This window comes from Scyliorhinus canicula, chromosome 17, assembly GCF_902713615.1.
Source record: "Scyliorhinus canicula chromosome 17, sScyCan1.1, whole genome shotgun sequence".
NCBI lineage: Eukaryota > Metazoa > Chordata > Chondrichthyes > Carcharhiniformes > Scyliorhinidae > Scyliorhinus > Scyliorhinus canicula.
In genome coordinates, this window is record NC_052162.1 from 17,991,983 (window position 1) to 18,012,695 (window position 20,713).

The following is a 20,713-nucleotide window of genomic DNA, read 5'->3' on the forward strand; positions in this document are numbered from 1 at the left end:
GCCCCCGCCGAATCTCGGGGGTCGGAGAATTCCGCCCGAGATCTCTGTTACTTAACCTAAAGCAACTGTGACTTTGCATCAAAGTTATATCTGTATTGTGTGCCCTTGATAACCCTTTACAGTTTAAAAAAAAACTCAAATGAGGAAGTTTCAGAGCAAGGGCCAAACCTGATGCACCCACACATGTGGCGTTACTGGATTTTTTTTTTTTGCATAAGACCGATTTAATCGTAATTGTGTTTGTGCATTTCTTACCTGCAAAGTTGACATTTTATTATTCTGATCTTGCAGGGAATGTAATGTTCCCAAGGAAAAGGAGAAAAAGAAATCAAACAAAAAAAGTGAGTCATTCTCCTCAAACTTCTTTGTGAATTTTCTTTTTCCAGCTTTGTCCTGTTGTGCCTCTTGCATGACCTACTTTGACGAGGTATTGCAATTCTCTTCTACCGCCTTACATTCTGGGAGTCACTGATAAAAGGCCTGACGTACACATCACAACCTCCCCCTGTATTCTAAAATTCTGTCATATATTAACATCCAAATGACCTCTTATTTAATGAAGGGAAGGCATGGACGGCATGGTAGCACAGTGGTTAACACTATATTGCTTCACAGCGCCAGGGACCCGGATTCAATTCTGTGCAGAGTTTGCACGTTCTCCCAGTGTCTGCATTGGTTACCTCTGGGTGCACCGATTTCCTCCCACAAGTCCTGAAAGACCCGCTGTTAGGTGAATTGGGCATTTTGAATTCTCCCTCTGTGTACCCGAACAGATGCCGGAGTGTGGCGACTAGGGGCTTTTCACAGTAATTTCATTGCAGTGTTAATGTAAGCCTATTTGTGGCACTAATAAAGATTACTATTATTATTATTATTATTATTATTATTATTATTATTAATAGTGTCCGAGTTGGGCGACTTGTCTTGGTGGATTGGAAAATAGCAAATCTAATACCTAGAAAGTGGGAAACTATAGGCCAGATAGCCTAACATCTGTCATACGGTTAATGATAGGATCTATTATCACAAATATCGGGAGGGATTCTCTCAGCCGGGACGGAGAATCGCCGGGACGGGCGCGAATTGCACAACGCCGGTCCACCGATTCTCCGGAGAGCGGAGAATCGGCACCATTGGCGGCGGCGTGGTCGGCGCAGCGCCGGTCTGGGGCCGCTCTACACGTCCCCACCCCCCCCGGTGATTCTCTGCCCGGGATGGGACGAGCGGTCACGCACAAAAACCCAAGTCCTGCCAGCGCCGTTCACACCTGCTCTTATCCGGCTGGACCTCAGCTTGCATGCATCCGGGGGCGGCCTGGTGGGGGGGGGGGAGGGGAGGGGGAGGGGGAGGGGGAGAGGGAGGGGGAGGGGGAGAGGAGTACGATCCCAGGCGGGCCTCCGCTGTGGGCTGGCCCGCGATCGGGGCCAACCGATCGGCGGGCCGGCTTCTCGGGCTGAGGGCCTCTTTTGTTCTGCGCCGGCCCCTGTAGCCATGTTGCGTCGGGGTCGGCGCGGAGAAGGGAGACACCGCGCGTTGGCGCCGGACCCACTGCACATGCGCAGACTCGCGGCACCAACCTGACGCCGGGGGTCGGCAGCTGGAGCGGTGTGGTTAGAATCGGTGCTCCTGAGGCCTTTACACAATATAAGAAGAGTACACGGTGTAGGGGTAACATATTAACATGGTTAAAGGATTGGTTAGCTAACAGGAAACGGAGTAAAGGTAAACTGGTCTGTTTTTTTTATTTTGGAATTATTTTGACAAAGGATGTTCCTCACATTAGGGTGCATCGTAACAATATTAATAATGTCATCAACACCTTGGAGTTCACTGTTGAACATAAGTTTAAACAGAACCACCACATCAATAACTAATGGCCTCATCTTCTGATCCCTCAATGTTGATTCACTATCTCATCAGGATTTTAAAAATGTATTTATTCCATCATGGGACGTGAGCGTCACTGGCAAGACCAGCATTTGTTGCTCATCCCTAATGTCCCTTGAGTTGAGTGGCTTGCTAAGCCATTTCCAAGGGCAGTTAAGAGTCAGCCATATTGTTGTGGGGCTGGAGTCAGCCAGACCAGGTAAGGGCGGCAGATTTCCTTCCCGAAAGGGTATCCGTGCACCAGATGGGTTTTCACAACAATTGGTGGTAGTTTAATGGTCACCATTACTGAGATTGGCTTTCAGTCCCAGATGTTGTTAACTGAATGTAATATCCATCGGCTGCCAAGACCGGGTTTGAACCCGTGTCCCCAGAGTACTAGCCTCTGGCCTACTAGTTTAGTGACATTAGGTGTCCCGACGTCATCGCGCACTTGCGTGACATTCCGGTCGGCGTGCGTACACCTGCAAGAATCAGAAATCCTCCTGCCGACAGTCCAGCGGGCAATATAGCCCATTAAGGGGCCAATTGACCTCAATTTTACATGGCCCGTCTGCTTTTATGGTTGGCTGCCCGGCTGATTGACCAGGCGGCCCTTACATTTCAACGACCATCTCGATCCAGGGCCGGGTGAAATGTCAAGGCCGAAATAGAATTTTAACGAGATGCCGGGTTTGTGTATGATTGTGATGCCTAGACACTTGGCAGTGCTTTTCCATCATCGTTTATTTATTTTTTTTACAAGTCTGCAGCTTCCTGAGACAGCTCCGCAGTGGCTATCCTCCTGAGGGAACCACCAACTCGCACTGCCCCGTTATTTCCCCGGCAGCGCTGGACCTTTCCTACTGCATGTTTCACGCAGGCTGCCCATTAGTTGATCAGCCAGTGTGAGATTGCGTTCCGCTGTGCTCGCAGCTGGAACGTGCCCGCCTCCGATCCGCCGAGTGTGCATGCTCAGTAGGCAAAAAAATTCAGCCCTCGGGTTTCTTTGTGTCTCTCCAGTCAATTCAACTCCAGTTGCACTTTACAATTCTCCTTGGGTGGAGATGCTGACTGTGGTAGTCACCACTCTTTGTATAATACATGTATTAGAAGTAATACGGTAAGGCCACTGTTCTACAGGTACGGGGGTAGATCCCAACCTGCTGGCTCCGCCCAGTAGGCAGAGTATAAATGTGTGTGCTCACCGAGCTGCTGCCATTTCGGTAGCAGCTGCAGGAGGCAACACATCTCTGCTTAATAAAGCCTCGATTACTCTCTACACTCATCTCGTCATAATTGATCATCACTGACGCTCTTGTTATAATAAGGAATTGTTCAGTCGTTTTATTGTTGTTTGTTTTTACTTTGGTTGGAGAACTTCCAAAATTTTTTAAAATGTTCAAGAGGAACAAAAAGCAGAAGAATCCTGAAACCAAACCATCGTCAGATCACATGGATGAAATTGATGGACCGGCTGATCCGGACTTTAGATCACTTCCTCCCAGTGAGTCCGATTTGAACATCCGAGCTGAAGATTCTGCTGAAGAAGAGGATTTAAATTTCTCAAATGAGGTTTGTTGGAAACCCTTTTAAAACCAGCCGGCTGTTGTAGTGCAATGCCTGTTTCAACATTAGTACACAATAATGAGCTACGAGAGAATCTTCTTTTTTTTTTTTCCTTTTGACTAGATTTTTAAAATATGTTTCAATTAAATTTACATTTTTTTTTGTCCTGCAAGATGTTCTTGTTGAGAGGTGTATTAATGACAGAATCTAAATATGTTAGAAGAGGCACAACTGTATCCTGTATCCTTTGGAAAGGAATGGTTTTCACACTTCTTTAGTCAGTCGGATGGTTTATTTTAAGTGACCATTTTCAGAGTGCCGAACAATTGTGGACTCGTTCTGGGAATCATTCCAGAAAGCCTCTGGCTATTTGGTGCTGCCAACAAATTTGACCTTTTTAATGAAGCTTCCAGTGATGGAATATTCTAGCCTCGGGTGCACCCGAGATGCAGAAAACCCACCGATTGGACTCGATATGATCCCCAAAGTCACGCCCAACAGTAAACATCATGGAAAAAAGCTTTATGGGTGCCGTCCGCCCAATAAAAGATGCACAGAGCTACGCCACAAGAGTGGCTGATGCTGCCTAAATCAGATGTCTTAGATCCATATTAGAAATGCGTGGCTGTGAAATATCGGCTTCAGGCCACCTCCACATACTTTTCCAGAGAGTGTTGTGAGCAGTAGGTTTAACTGCAGAATTAATCATCAGCTTCATCAAGATTATAGAAATGCAAATTCATTTCTGGGTAATCTTCTTGACACTTCAAGATAATTGTGGACTAGTTCTGGGAATCATTCCAGAAAGCCTCTGGCTATTTGGTGCTGCCAACAAATTTGACGTTTTAATGAAGCTTCCAGTGATGGAATATTCTAGCCTCGGGTGCACCCGAGATGCAGAAAACCATTACGTTCCCAAGCAGCTGCAAGGGAGTGATTCATGAAGCATCTGACTTTGTTATAGATACGATATATAGCTGTATGTATATTTGGCTCTATCTTGTTATGGGAGCTCTGGTGGCGCAGTGGATAGTAGTGTCCCTGCTTCTGAGCCAGAATCTCTTCCAGAGTGACATAATCAGGGCAGCACAGTGGCACAGTGGTTAGCACTGCTGCCTCACGGCGCCGAGATCCCAGGGTCGATCCCGGTTCTTGGTCACTGTCCGTGTGGAGTTTGCACAGTCTCCCTGTGTTTACGTTGGTTTTGCCCCCACAACCCAAAGATGTGCAGGGTAGGTGGATTGGCCACGCTAAATTGCCCCTTAATTGGAAAAAATTAATTGTGTACTCTAAATTTTTTTTTTTTAAAGAATTGTTATGGCGCAGACCATTCAGCCCATTGTGTCGGCATTGGCTCTCCAGACGAGCATTATAGCTTTGAGCTTCTTCCCTGTACCCCTGCAGGTTGTTGCTATTCCAGTAATCATCTGAAATCCTGTTGACTGCTTGAATTGAACCTACCTCCACCACACTTCCAGGCTGTGCATTCCAGACCCCAACCACTTGTGCTGTGAAAATGCAGTTCCTCGCATCACACTTGCTTCTTTTGCAAATCATCTTAAATCTGTGCCCTCTCGTTCTTGATCCTTTTTAAAGGCGGGAACAGTTTCTCCTGATCTACTCTGTTTAACTTAGGTTTCTCAACCCTGGAACCATCCTGGGTTCAAGTTCCACCCAGGACTTGATGGCCAAGGAGTGTGTGTTCATAATGAGACTAAACAAGTTTTGTGTCAATCTGCAAATCCTTTCAACACCGACCAGTGGCTGGCAGTAAGAGTGGGAGAGATTCCAGGTCAGCCACGTGTTGGAAAGAATGTGGAGCTATGGATAGTGATTCTAAAGCGACTGCGACATGCATGTGAATACATGTTCCAACAGCATATTGGACTCCCGAGTAAACTGTAACACACCACATCTTGTTGTCAAAACTGATTCTGTCTGCTGGCTACATGAAAGTTTACTAATGTGCAGTAGTTATTAGATTCATATCATGGCAAATTGTGTTGGGAGATAAGGTAACACAGTGGTTAGCATTGTTGCATCACAGCGCCAGGGTCCCAGGTTCGATTCCCGGCTTGGGTCCCTGTCTGTGTGGAGTTTGCACCCCCCCCCTCCCCCCAATCTATCCCAATTCATAGTTTATTTTCTTGGTCTATCCACCAGCTACCAATTTTGGCTGAGAACATACAACATTACAGCGCAGTACAGGCCCTTCGGCCCTCGATGTTGCGCCGACCGTGAAACCCCTCTAAAGCCCATCTACTATTCCCCTATCATCCTATGCCTATCCAATTACCATTTGAATGCCCTTAGTGTTGGCGAGTCCACTGCTGTTGCAGGCAGGGCATTCCATGCCCTTACTACTCTGAGAAAAGAACCTACCTCTGACATCTGTCCTATATCTATCTTCCCTCAATTTAAAGCTATGTCCCCTCGTGCTAGACATCACCATCCGAGGAAAAAGACTCTCACTGTCCACCCTATCTAATCCTCTGATCATCTTGTATGCCTCAATTAAGTCACCTCTTAACCTTCTTCTCTCTAACGAAAACAGCCTCAAGCCCCTCAGCCTTTCCTCAAGTTCTTCCCTCCATACCAGGCAACAACCTGGTAAATCTCCTCTGCACCCTTTCCAATGCTTCCACATCCTTCCTATAATGCGGCGACCAGAACTGCACTCAATACTCCAAATGCAGCCGCACCTGAGTTTTGTACAACTGCAACATGACCTCATGGCTCCGAAACTCAATTCCTCTACCAATAAAAGCTAACACACCATATGCCTTCTTAACAACCCTCTCAACCTGGGTGGCAACTTTCAGGGATCTATGTACATGGACACCGAGATCTCTCTGCTCATCCACACTACCAAGAATCTTACCATTAGCCCAGTACTCTGTCTTCCTGTTATTCCTTCCAAAATGAATCACCTCACACTTTTCTGCATTAAACTCCATTTGCCACCTGTCAGCCCAGCTTATCTGCAGCTGCAGCTTATCTATGTCCCTCTGTAACTTGTAACATCCTTCTGCACTGTCCACAACTCCACCGACTTTAGTGTCATCTGCAAATTTACTCACCCATCCTTCTACGTCCTCCTCCAGGTCATTTATAAAAATGACAAAAAGCAGTGGCCCAAAAACAGATCCTTGTGGTACACCACTAGTAACTGGACTCCAGTCTGAACATTTCCCATCAATCACCACCCTTTGTCTTCTTCCAGCTAGCCAATTTCTGATCCAGACTGCTAAATCACCCTGAATCCCATGCCTCCATATTTTCTGCAATAGCCTACCGTGAGGAACCTTATCAAACGCTTTACTGAAATCCATATACACCACATCAACTGCTTTATCCTCATCCACCTGTTTAGTCACCAAAAGAACTCAATAAGGTTTGTGAGGCACGACCTACTCTTCACAAAACCATGTTGACTATCTCTAATCAAATTATTCCTTTCCAGATGATTATACATCCGATCTCTTATAAACCTTTCCAAGACTTTTCCCACAACAGTAGTAAGGCTCACTGGTCTATAGTTACCGGGGTTGTCTCTACTCCCCTTCTTGAACAAGGGGACAATATTTGCTATCCTCCAGTCTTCTGGCACTATTCCTGTAGACAAAGGTGACTTAAAGATCAAAGCCAAAGGCTCAGCAATCTCCTCCCTAGCTTCCCAGAGAATCCTAGGATAAATCCCATCCGGCCCAGGGGGCTTACCTATTTTAACACTTTCCAGAATCGCTAACACCTCCTCCTTTTGAACCTCAAGCCCTTCTAGTCTAGTAGCCTGTATCTCCGTATTCTCCTCGACAACATTGATGGTCTTTGTTTTTCTGACCTCTTTTATTTAACGTCCCAGGAGTATTTGAGTAATCCCTAAACTCGGTTTCAGTTATGTGTTCACCACTTCCTCTGGGTGGGTGCATCACCCTTGCTCAGTCTGCCTCATGATGATGTATGTCACATCACTCACTGTCTTGGTGCTGCTCTGCTCAGTATGTTGCTGTATGTTTTCATTTTAGATGCCTGAATGGGTGAAACAAAAGATTCTTATTTCCACTGAAAATGAAAAATCATCACTCAGAAAATGTCGGATCTCTGTTTCAGAGGTATGTTATTAATTGTGTCTTTTAAAAATCTTTCATGAAGACTGTCTGTGGATGGTTGGCAGCTTCAGTCTTCAATGTTCCAGTTTTATATTGTAATATCTTAGAATCACTTCATTTTCTCAAATTCTTTATTCTCAAAGGGAGGTGTGTCCGTGCTATGGAACAGAGCAGTCTCCTACCTCAGGCACATAAACCTGAGGAACAGTATTGCACAGTCTGATACAGATGCCCTGCTCTTGATGATCCTGAATTCAATGCAACAACCTGCCCCCTACTCCATCAGAGAAGGTTTTAACTCACGAGGGCAAGGATGAGCTGATTCTTTGAAGGGGTAGAAGATGTGTGTGAACGTTGCGGAGTGGGGGGAGCGCCCTGCTAATCACGTTCATATGTTTTGGTCCTGTCCAAAGCTTGGGGAGTACTGGAAGGAGGTGTTTAGGGTAATTTCCAAGGTGGTGCATGTGAAACTGGACCCGGGTCCCCTGGAGGCCATATTCGAGGTGTCGGATCAGCCAAGGTTGGAAGCGGGTGTGGAGGCAGATATCATAGCCTTCGCCTCGTTGATCGCCCGAAGGCGGATCCTGCTGGGCTGGAGAGCGGCCTCTCCACCCTGTGCCCTGGCATGGCGGGGGGACCTGTTGGAATACTTGACCCTTGAGAAGGTTAAGTTCGAACTGAGGGGAAGCTCGGAGGGGTTCTACAAGTCATGGGCACTATTTATTATGCACTTTCAAGAACTGGATAACATCGAACATTAGTTGGGGGGGGGGGGAAGGGGGGGGGGGGGAAGGGGGGGGAGGGGGGCTGTGTATGTTGAAGATGGCTATGGGTAGTCCCTGATTCCTTTTTTTTTCTTTGTCATTTGTTTATGTTAACATGCGGGCTGATGTCGGCATGGTGGGAGGATGGGATCGTTGTTACTGTTATGGGGTTTGAGATATTTGTTGTTGGTTATTGATTGTTGTTGGGTGTAAATTCGGGAGAAAAATTGTGAAAAAGGAGGAGAATAAAAAAAATTTTTTTTTTAAAAAGAGAAGGTTTTAACATTTCTCACCTATGGCATCTTTAAGGCACATCTCCGTGAGATTGTGAATTTGTGTTGCTTTCATCCCTAAATTCACCCTCCTGAGAAATCAATTGTCAAAATTCACTTTTTTTTTTAAGAATAGCCTTTGACTCGGGTGTACAAATAGTCATTTGGTCGTACAGAACATGACTATTCCTGAAAAAAGTGACATGTCAAAGCTTTTCACCTTGAACTCGGGACACTGCAAGAATACCAGAGCAAGGCGAAAACAATCATTTAAACTTTGAGTGTTGATTGGTTGGCAAGTGAATTCCGATTGGGAGAGACATTGTCATGGACAATGCACCAGTTGATAGTGACTGACCAGTTAACTGCCAAGAGTTATTTGAAATTAAAACCCTGATTGGTCAAGGCATTACTCCAGGGAATGAATCAGCAAAAGACTGTCACTTATTTAGTTTAGCTGAAAGAGGCGCAAGATGTATAAATGTTCCTTGCGGACAGAAAGAACTGGGCTCTGTGTATTCATACTAATATATATATATGTTGGACACTGTGTTTTGAGTTTTGGAAGCACAGGCTTGTTGGGTATGGTCTATACCTTGACCGTCTCTGGCACAATACCTCTGAGAAGAAATGGCTCTTTTCAGTGTCACAATCCTATGTGACTATGATTTTGATTTGTACCGAGGTACAGTGAAAAGTATCTGTACAGTCCAGACGCATCATTCCATACATGAAAACAAAATAGGACATACATAAATACACAATGTAAATACATAGACACAGGCATCGGGTGAAGCGTATGGATTGCAGTACTACTCAGTAGAGAAGATATGTAAAGAGATCAGATCAGTCCATAAGAGAGTCATTCAGGAGTCTGGTAACAGCGGGGAAGAAGCTGTTTTTGAACCTGTTAGTGCATGTTCTCCGACTTTTGTATCTCCTGCCCGAGTTTGAAGAGTGAATAACCCGTGTGGGAGGGGTCTTTGATTATGCTGCCCGCTTTCCCAAAGCAGCAGGACCATGACCATGGTGAACTATCCCTCATTCATCTCAATTGGTCTGCAACCTTTGTCCTCCTCCAACCTCCAGCTGGGTGAAGCTGCTCTCACTATTCTTATCTATCCTGTCATAGCCAGAGAATCATCTACAGTGACTTCTCTTCCCATTCCCACATCATGATCTCTGGCGTTTGAGGGCAGCGCAGCGAGTAGCACTGCGGCCTCGCGGCGCCGAGGTCCCAGGTTCGATCCCAGCTCTGGGTTACTGTCCGTGTGGAGTTTGCACATTCTCCCCGTGTTTGCGTGGGTTTCGCCCCCACAACCCAAAAAGATGTGCAGAGTAGGTGGATTGGCCTCACTAAATTGCCCCTTAATTGGAAAAATTAATTGGGTACTCTAAATTTATTTTTTTTAAATCTCTGGCATTTTCAAGGTTCTTGCCCCTATTTCTCATCTACATGCTGTCCCTTGGCAATATCATTCAAAACGCTGCAGGTTCATGTGTATGCTAATGACACCAGCTATATCTCACTACCACTTCTCTCAACCCCTTCTACTGACATCCAAGCTGACAAACTGTTTGTCCAACATGCAGTTCTGGATGGACAGAAGCAAAATATTGGGAAGACTGAAGTCACTATCTTCTATCCTCACTACAAACTGCAGACCAGTTAGCTTGACTTCTGGAGTGAGGAAGTTGCTGGAATCAATCATTAAAGAGGTGGTGACATGGGTAGCACGGTGACACAGTGGTTGGCACTGCTGCCTCATAGTGCCGAGGTCCTAGGTTCGATCCCGGGTCTGAGTCACTGTCCGTGTGAAGTTTGACATTCTCCCCGTTTTTGCGTGGGTTTCTCCCCCACACCCCAAAGACGTGCAGGGTAGATGGTTTGGCCACACTAAATTGCCCCTTAATTGGAAAAAATGAATTGAGTACTCTAAATTTAGGGCGAAAAAGAGGAGATGACTGAATATTTGGAAAGATGATACTCAATCCATCAGTGTCAGCATGGCTTTATGAAGGATAAGTCATGCTTGACAAACTTGCTTGAGTTCTTTGAGGATGTAACCAGCAAGATGGATAATGGGGAACCTGTGGATGTGGTATATCTAGACTTCCAGAAGACATTTGACAAGGTGCCTCATAAAAGACTGATCCAGAAGGTGAAATCGCAGGGGATTGGGGGTAGCGTAGTAGATTAAATTGAGGATTGACTGACAGAAAGCAGAGGGTTAGGATAAATGAATCCTTCTCAGGCTGGTGAACTGTAACTAGCGGGATGCCGCAGGGGTCAGCCCTTGGGCCTCAACAGTTTACACTCTATATAAATGACCTGCAAGCAGAGACAGAGTGTAATATAGCAAAATTTGCGGATGATACTTAAATAGGTGGAAAAACAGGCAGTGAAGAGGAGGTAAATAGCTTACAGATGGATATAGATAGGCTAGGAGATTGGGCCAAAATTGGGCAGATGGAGTTTAATTTGGGTAAGTATGAGGTTATCCATTTTGGACGAAAAAATAGAAAGGCAAATTATTATCTAAATGAAAAACAGATTCAAAATGTGTCTGAACAGAGGGATCTGGGAGCCTTTGTTCATGCATCACAGAAAGTTAGTATGAAGGTACAACATGTAATTAAAAAGGCAAATAGAATGCCAGCATTTACTGCAAAAGAACTAGAGTATAGAAGTAGAGAAGCGTTGTTGCAATTGTATAGGGTGTTGGTGAGACCACACCCTATATTGTGTCCCGTTATGGTCTCCCTATTTGAGAAAGGATGTGGTGGTATTGGAGGCAGTTTGGAGGTGGCTCACCAGATTGATTCCAGCAATGAAAGGTTGCTGTATTTGGAGAGATTGAACAGTTTGGGCTTATATTCACCTGGAGATTAGAAGGATGAGAGGGGATATAAAATGCTAAGAGGGATTGATAAAGTAAAAGTAGACCAAATGTTCCCCCTTTTTGTGGCAATCTAGAACCAGAGGTCACAGGTATAGGTTGAGAGGCGGTAGATTGAGATGAGGAGGAACTACTTCTTGCAGAGGGTGGTGAATTTGTGGAACCCGCTGCCCCATAATGGGGTGGAATCTGAATCATTAAATGGTTTCAAGAAGGAGATGGATATGCTTCTGACTTTTTAAAAGAAACGGTTAAAGCGACATGGGAAACAGACAGGAGGTGGATTTGAAACCAGGAAGATCATGGTGGTAACTGTTTGAAGCTGAACCAGACTGGTTGCAACCTTGGTGTTATATATGATCCCACTATGACCCTCTGGCCACATATTCCTATCATAGCTAAGACCACCTATTTTCATCTCTATAAACATTGCTTGACCATGTCCCTGCCCCACCTCGTTAATCTGCTGCTGCAACCCTCCTCCACAACTTTGAGGTCATCCAAAACACTGCCGCCTGTGTCACAACTTGCACCAAGCCCCGTTCACTATCCCCCCTCTTTCACTCCTGCACATTGACTCCTGGTTAAGACGAGCTTAATTTTAGAATTCTCAACCCTGTTTACAAATCTTTCCCCCTCCAATGGCCTTGCCCCTCCCTCTCTGTGACTCCTCCAGCCCCAAGACCCCCTGAAATTTCTCAACTCTTCCGCTCCGGGCCTCTTGTACAGCCCCAGTTTTTAACCGCTCCACCATTGGTGGACGTGCTTTGACCTGCTGTTAACCTAAACTGTGGATTTCCTTCTCTAAACCCCTCCATCTCTTGAACTCTCTTTACTTCTTAAAAGACACTAGTTCAGACCTATCCTTTTGACCAACTGTTTGATAATTTGCCTTGAATATTGTCAGTGTGGCCCAGTGCCAAATTGTGTTGGATCAAACTCCAGTAAAATGCCTTGTGTCGTTTTACTGTGTTAAAGGAATAAATCTGTAATATAAACTAGTCTCCGTGGGGTTATCTTCGATTGTCTTAAAGACCCATCTGGTTCACTCTTCAGAGGAGGAATTCTGCCACCCTTACCCGGTCTGGCCTACGTGCTAGTCCAGACCCACCGCAATGTGGTTGGCCTTAGTTGCCCTCTGAAATGACCCAGCAAGCCTCTCGGTTCAAGGGCAATTAGGGATGGACAACAAATGCCGGCCCAGCCAGTGATCCACGTCCCATGAAAGAATGAAGAAAAATAATTCCCCCCACCGCTGAAATCGGCCCTGGCTGATTTATTCTGCTGCCTTTGGTGGAGGAGTTTGTGAGACGATAATATTGCGCCTTTTTTGCAGGTATCGTGGGGTGAAACCGAAGGTCCATTTTGTAGAATCGACATAGAAAGCCTGGAAGCTGCAGAGGACTGCTGGTCCATTCAAAGGAAATATCATGAATTTGAAGACCTTCAGAAAGAGCTCAGTAAGGTAACCAGCTTCTTATCTACAAAAGTCGAGAGATAATTTAATTCTCAGAGAATGTTCCGTTAATGTAAATCATGTTGAAACTTAATAATGTAGTAATATTGGTAACTGAAACTTCACAATTCTGTGGCAGTGGAAAGTCAAAGCTTCACCCTATTGGTGTGTTCAATCCTCCTCTGATCATTGCTCTTCTTTTTAAATTTGATCTTTGTTCCTCCCTTTCTCCCGTTTTCTCCTGAGGGCGCTTATTTCATGCAGAGCTGCAAGTCCGTGAATGCAGGTGCCATCCTACGGGGTGTGTAGCTCGCTGCTGCCGCCGGAGGGGAACCGGATCACAGGGACCGAATCCCACTACTGGGGGGCAGAGAATCTATCCCATCGTTTCCGCAGCGAGTGGTTGGGGTCTGATGGGGTGCACGGCGCCATGCGTCCACCATCGGAGAACAGGGACGTGTTCGTGAACAGAAAGGGGACCTACTCCATGAACATTCAGGTGGTCTGTGACCACCGCATGAAGATCATGCACGTCTGCGCCCAGTACCCCGGCAGTGTGCATGATGCCCTTTTATATTGGCGCAATCCTTCACCCTGCCATGTTCGAGGAACCCCCCGCCCCCGGCTGAGGGGCTGGTTACTGGACGACAGGGGTTACCCGTTGCGGTCGAGGCTGATAACGCCTATATGGAGGCCACAGACTAACGCGGAGACCCGCTACAATGAGGCCCATGCAGCAACCAGGGGTGTTGTGGAGAGGTGCTTTGGCCTCTTGAAGATGCGCTTCAGGTGCCTGGACCGCTCTGGAGCGGCCCTCCAGTACCATTTAGAGCGGGTCGGCTGCATAGTTGTTGTCTGCTGCATCCTGCACAACATAGCCCAGCAGAGGGGCAATGTCCTGGTGGAGGAGGCACAGGGGGAGCCCAATGAGGGCGACGCATCTGCACATGAGGCGGATGGGGAGGGGGAGGGGCACAGACACGACATGGGGGCTGGATATAGCTGGGAGGCTGCACGACGCCACCGGCTTGGCGAGCGAGCACGCGAGGCGTTGATCGCCACATGTTTCACCAACTAGGGGGAAGGCATCGCTGAGCAAGGTACTTGCACCACCGTCCTGCCCAAACGCACCCCCCCCCCCCACCTCCCACACCATCCGACAACCCTAGCTCCCACACCACCACTTTCACAGCACCCTACACCTGCGGCACAACGGGATGGTCTCACACGATTGCTTGTGGAAGCGGGTATGATCAGTGCCATGTTGAATGATGACGGGCAGCACGGTGGCGCAGTGGTTAGCCCTGCTGCCTCACGGCGCCGAGGTCCCAGGTTCGATCCTGGCTCTGGGCTGCTGTCCGTGTGGAGTTTGCACATTCTCCCCGTGTTTGCGTGGGTTTCACCCCCACAACCCAAAGATGAGCAGGGTAGGTGGATTGGCCATGTTAAAATTGCCCTTTAATTGGAAAGAAAATGAATTGGGTACTCTAAAAAATTTTTTAAATGTTGAATGATGACAACCCGCTCTGCGATGAGCTGTGAGCTCCGGATCGTTAGACGATGTCTGACTCATGGCCACAGCTACACCCTCCACCTGGGTGGTCCCTGTATGTGTCACGGACACTCCATCACATGGCCATGTGGGTAGCTGCCGTTGGTGTTCCGAGGACGATGGGGTGGGGTTGGGGGGGGGGGGGGGGGGGGGGGGTGTACACACACCCGGCCTCACCGTTGTACCGAACTTCGACCCCCCCCAGCGTCACTCGGCCCCTTCACGACTCCTCAGGCACCGGACACAGCACAGAGGCATCTAGGTTTGGTGTAACAGTGACTTTAATCGTGACATTCACATACAAGTGCCCGAGCCCCTATATCTAAGCTGTGCCCTGCACCCGTGCCAACTTGGTACGTGTCGAACTTCTTGGCCTTATGGACCCTACCACTACATCTTGGTGTTTCCCCAGACGGTACAGCAGGAGTGGAGGCGGACTGATGAGACTCCTGCCCTTCGACTTGGCACCCTGTCGGCGCGCGTTTCCTGGGGCAGCCTGGCTTGGATGGGCCAGGCTGCTTGGCGGGCGTGCTGGATAGCGTGATGCCACCCTGTTCTGCCCGCTGCCCACCAGATGCACCAGGGACAGAACGGGGGGAAGTCGGTGTTCTGGGACCTCCCTTGCTGGAGTCACCGGGACGGGCCCTAGAAACTCCTCCTCCCTCGGGGAGCCCGGAGGCCCCTGAGCCTCACTATGGGACGGTGGTGCGAGCAGAGACGAGCGCCGTGGCACCACCGACACCTGGTGTTGCCAGTCCTGGAGGCCCACTGTGGCATCGACCAGGGTCTGAACGTTCACAGCGATGGAGCTCGGGGAGCGCGCCATCCCTGTCGGGGACTGTGCAACCTCCCTCTGGGCTTGTGCGACGCCATCCAGCACGTGTGCAAGGCCGCTGATGCTCTGTGATGGCCTGCTGAGACTGGGCCATGGCCTGCTGGGACTGGGCCACGGCCTGCTGGGACTGGGCCACGGCCTGCTGGGACTGGGCCACGGCCTGCTGGGACTGGGCCACGGCCTGCTGGGACTGGGCCACGGCCTGCTGGGACTGGGCCTGCTGGGACTGGGCCACGGCCTGCTGGGACTGGGCCACGGCCTGCTGGGACTGGGCCACGGCCTGCTGGGACTGGGCCACGGCCTGCTGGGACTGGGCCACGGCCTGCTGGGACTGGGCCACGGCCTGCTGGGACTGGGCCAGGGCCTGCTGGGACTGGGCCAGGGCCTGCTGGGACTGGGCCACGGCCTGCTGGGACTGGGCCACGGCCTGCTGGGACTGGGCCACGGCCTGCTGGGACTGGGCCACGGCCTGCTGGGACTGGGCCAGGGCCTGCTGGGACTGGGCCACGGCCTGCTGGGACTGGGCCACGGCCTGCTGGGACTGGGCCATGGCCTGCTGAGACTCAGCCGGACCCCGGAGCATAGCGGCAATGTCCAGCTGGCTCTGGGACATGGCTGCCTGTGAGAGGGCAGCCCTGTCCTGCGCCATGGATAAAATATGCACATGAAGCCCCACGCCTTGCATAACCTGACCCATGGCCAACACCATTGCCTCCACCGCGGACGCCACCCGTGCGATGTCGGCCTGGGTGGCAGCCATGATCGGCACCGCTCCCTGCTCCTGGACGCGGATGGACTTCTCCACCTGCGTCTGCAGGTGCTGGAAGGCGGCCGTCATCCCGTTGTCTAGTCCCTGGGTTTCCACACGCATCAGGTCTGTGGGTGGGTCTGGTAAGTCCAGGAACCAGCGAACCGTCTGGGCGGCAGCTGGTTCCTGGGGCTGGGCTGCCCTCCGACCATCCGGCCCCTCGGCTGCTCCTACCTCCACCTGCCGTACCGGAACGGCTGTGTGGTGCGCACCAGTCAGTGTCCCAGATCCTCATCACTAATGTGGCCAACCGAGGTGAGGGTATTTGATGCGACCATCACGACACGAATTGGAGTAAATTGTGGCTTTAATCGGCTTACAACTGAGCCTGCCTGCGACTATGCTGAACTGAAGGTAGACTCGCAGGACCGCAGCACTTATACTTCCTGCTGGGGGCGGAGCCAAGGGCGGAGCCCTGTACATCCTCCTCATCTCCCCCTGTGGGCAGAGCCGCGCAATGGCTCACAGATGGAGCCCACAGGGATACAGTAATGTTCAGTGTGAATTATAGTGGTTACACATTCACCACAGGTATCTGCGATGGTGGAAGGTGTGGGAGACAGCAAGGTCCATGTCCTCATCGGACCCCAGGTCTGGGGTCTTCAGGGTCGAGCCTTGGACCAATGGACGTTGTCCCTGGACTATGTGAGGGGCCATGTCCAGTCTGTCCAACATCTGTTTGGCTGTCCCCCGTCCGTCACGGTCCAGAGTCCCCGTCCCCCGTCCGTCACGGTCCAGAGTCCCCGTCCCCCGTCCGTCACGGTCCAGAGTCCCCCGTCCCCCCGTCCGTCACGGTCCAGAGTCCCCCGTTCCCCCGTCCGTCACGGTCCAGAGTCCCCCGTTCCCCCGTCCGTCACGGTCCAGAGTCCCCCGTTCCCCCCGTCCGTCACGGTCCAGAGTCCCCCGTTCCCCCCGTCCGTCGCGGTCCAGCGTCCCCCGTTCCCCCCGTCCGTCGCGGTCCAGCGTCCCCCCCGTTCCCCCCGTCCGTCGCGGTCCAGCGTCCCCCGTTCCCCCGTCGGTCGCGGTCCAGCGTCCCCCGTCGGTCGCGGTCCAGCGTCCCCCGTCCGTCGCGGTCCAGCGTCCCCCGTTCCCCCGTCCGTCGCGGTCCAGCGTCCCCCGTTCCCCCGTCCGTCGCGGTCCAGCGTCCCCCCGTCCGTCGCGGTCCAGCGTCCCCCCGGCCGTCGCGGTCCAGCGTCCGTCCGGCCGTCGCGGTCCAGCGTCCGTCCGGCCGTCGCGGTCCAGCGTCCGTCCGGCCGTCGCGGTCCAGCGTCCGTCCGGCCGTCGCGGTCCAGCGTCCGTCCGGCCGTCGCGGTCCAGCGTCCGTCCGGCCGTCGCGGTCCAGCGTCCGTCCGGCCGTCGCGGTCCAGCGTCCGTCCGGCCGTCGCGGTCCAGCGTCCGTCCGGCCGTCGCGGTCCAGCGTCCGTCCGGCCGTCGCGGTCCAGCGTCCGTCCGGCCGTCGCGGTCCAGCGTCCCCCCGGCCGTCGCGGTCCAGCGTCCCCCCGGCCGTCGCGGTCCAGCGTCCCCCCGGCCGTCGCGGTCCAGCGTCCCCCCGGCCGTCGCGGTCCAGCGTCCGTCCGTCCGTCGCGGTCCAGCGTCCCCCCGGCCGTCGCGGTCCAGCGTCCGTCCGTCCGTCGCGGTCCAGCGTCCCCCCCGTCCGTCGCGGTCCAGCGTCCCCCCGGCCGTCGCGGTCCAGCGTCCCCCCGGCCGTCGCGGTCCAGCGTCCGTCCGTCCGTCGCGGTCCAGCGTCCCCCCCGTCCGTCGCGGTCCAGCGTCCCCCCGGCCGTCGCGGTCCAGCGTCGTCCGTCCGTCGCGGTCCAGCGTCCCCCCCGGCCGTCGCGGTCCAGCGTCGTCCGTTCCCCCGTCCGTCGCGGTCCAGCGTCGTCCGTCCCCCCGGCCGTCGCGGTCCAGCGTCCCCCCGTCCGTCGCGGTCCAGCGTCCCCCGTCCCCCGTCCGTCGCGGTCCCCCGTCCGTCACGGTCCAGCGTCCCCCGTCCGTCGCCCTCCCCCGTCCCCCGTCCGTCGCGGTCCAGCGTCCCCCGTTCCCCCGTCGCGGTCCAGCGTCCCCGTTCCCCCGTCCCCCGTCGCAGTCCAGCGTTCCCCCGTCCACCCGTAGCGGTCCAGCGTTCCCCCGTTCCCCCGTCCCCCGTCGCGGTCCAGCGTTCCCCCGTCCCCCGTCGCGGTCCAGCGTTCCCCCGTCCCCCGTCGCGGTCCAGCGTCCCCCGTTCCCCCGTCCCCCGTCGCGGTCCAGCGTCCCCCGTTCCCCCGTCGCGGTCCAGCGTCCCCCGTCACGGTCCAGCGTCCCCCGTCGCGGTCCAGCGTTCCCCCGTCCCCCGTCGCGGTCCAGCGTCCCCCGTCCCCCGTCGCGGTCCAGCGTCCCCCGTCGCGGTCCAGCGTTCCCCCGTCACCCCGTCGCGGTCCAGCGTCCCCCGTTCCCCCGTCGCGGTCCAGCGTCCCCCATTCCCCCGTCCCCCGTCACGGTCCAGCGTCCCCGTTCCCCCGTCCCCCGTCACGGTCCAGCGTCCCCCGTTCCCCCGTTTCCCGTCACGGTCCAGCGTCCCCCGTTCCCCCGTTTCCCGTCACGGTCCAGCGTCCCCCGTTCCCCCGTTTCCCGTCACGGTCCAGCGTCCCCGTTCCCCCGTTTCCCGTCACGGTCCAGCGTCCCCGTTCCCCCGTCCCCCGTCACGGTCCAGCGTCCCTGTCCGCCACTGGCCAGGGTCCCCCGTCCGTCACTGTCCGTCAGGCAGTGGAGTCTCACTTGTTCCTGCGGCTCCGACCTGGCATGGTGCTACCTCCCGCGTGACAGCTCCCCCAGCGAGGGTCCAGGGCCCTCTGCTCATGGACAGTGAGGGGGTGCAGAACAGGTGATCCCTTCCGGTTCTTGCACACTCACGATGGTTGTGGGCTATCTTATCCTGCGGGGGAGGGGGAACCATCAGAGTTGGGCGGTCAGCAGCAAGACATGCAGATGTTGGCAACATTATGACTAGGGGGTGGGGGGCCACTGGGTACCCCGCCATGGCAGCTCGCAGGTGTGGTGCCCATGTGGGTAGTGTGGATACATAGTGCCCCCCCCCCTCCTGCGTGGACAGGGGGGATGCGCAGCACGTGGTTGGGGGGGGGGAGGGGTGGGGGGTGGCCTGGGGGAACTCTGGGTACTTACCCAGGCTGTCCTCTTGAGGTCGTGGAGCTTCTTGCGGCACTGCTCTCCCGAGCGTGGGTGTGCCCCACAGCACTAACGGCGATGCCCACATCACGCCAGCTGCACCTGACTGTGCTGGCCGGGTGCCGGTGGCGATGTCTTGGGCACAGGATCGCCCTCCGCTCTTCCACTGCGTCCAGTCGTGTCTCCAGGTCATCGTCCCGGAACCTGGGAGCGGCACGGCGGGGCGCAGCCATCTCTCTGTGTCGGGGCCTGTGCGTAGATCACGCACATAAAATGAGGCGGCGCCAAGTCATCCGGGCGTTACATGATGACGGCGCCGCTCTGGGGTCACAGCCTCCGCATTTCTCGCGGCCTCGCTTCGGGGCCTGAATCGATGCTGCCAGCGGCCCGTTAGCGCCGTCGTGAAACTAATAAAGACCAGGGTGCTGTATGCATTGTCAGAGACTTTCACTTCAGACACGGCATGGTAGCACAGTGGTTAGCGCTGTTGCTTCACAGTGCCAGGGTCCCAGGTTCGATTCCCGGCTTGGGACACTGTGCGGAGTCTGCACATTCTCCCCCTGCGTGGGTTTCCCCCTCCCACAAGTCCCGAAAGACGTGCTTGTTAAGTGAATTGGACATTCTGAATTCTCCCTCCGTGTACCCGAACAGGTGCCGGAATGTGGCGACTAGGGGATCTTCACCGTAACTTCATTGCAGCGTTAATGTAAGCCTACTTGTGACAATAATAAAGATTTATTATTCATCAGTTTGGGCTGGAATTGAACCCAGTTTGTAGAATCAAATTATGATCTGCTCCGTTACGCCACCAAATCCATTGTTCTTATTTTCCAGACGTTCAGCTCGTTAGTTGAAACAAAGCTGCCGTCCGTCAACGGCACATCATCTGACAAGGTCAGCAATGAATTCAAGGAAGACATTAAATGTCAACTGAATGGATTTTTAGAGGTTAGTGAACCAAAGTTGTGGTAATTGTGTGCATCATGCAGGTTGTTTGTGTGAATATCAGTGATGAACAGCTTGACTAACAATAACATTTGTGCATCAAGATTATTCTATGACTCGTTTTCTGGATTGTTTGAGAGTTTCTTGTGGAATTTCACTTGGGCTCGGAGCTGTACGCTGGGCGAACAGGAATCAGTGACTCCTTGCCAAATAATGTGTGGAAACAACAATTGTGGTTTTGTGTCTAAATAAACTGGCAGCAAACTACTCTCCTGCACTCTATTGAACAATTATTAGTGATGAAAGGAAGATAACTTTATTAGAAAGGAAGAATTTGTATGAAAACTTTATTGTAGCGTAAATGGTAACCCCAAATTAGTCTGTTGAGACAGCTCCCTTGCGTGGTAAAATTCCCATTTGTTTGTACATCTCCAGGTCTCTGAATAACCTAACATGGGGATGGATTCTCCCATCA

General features: G+C 52.2%; 1 protein-coding gene across 2 annotated transcripts in view; it reads left to right on the forward strand.

Annotated features, from left to right (window-relative positions):
- si:rp71-46j2.7 overlaps positions 1–20,713 on the forward strand; it is a 68,196-nt gene that overhangs the window by 32,829 nt on the left and 14,654 nt on the right. For both annotated transcript variants that reach the window (XR_005457733.1, XM_038775437.1), the window contains exons 6-10: positions 292–341; positions 3,245–3,441; positions 7,461–7,547; positions 12,817–12,945; positions 20,128–20,241. Coding sequence is in view for 1 of the 2 variants with exons in the window: in XM_038775437.1 (XP_038631365.1) it covers positions 292–341; positions 3,245–3,441; positions 7,461–7,547; positions 12,817–12,945; positions 20,128–20,241 (577 nt within the window). In the remaining variant the exon portion in view is untranslated. The remainder of the gene's footprint in view (positions 1–291; positions 342–3,244; positions 3,442–7,460; positions 7,548–12,816; positions 12,946–20,127; positions 20,242–20,713) is intronic.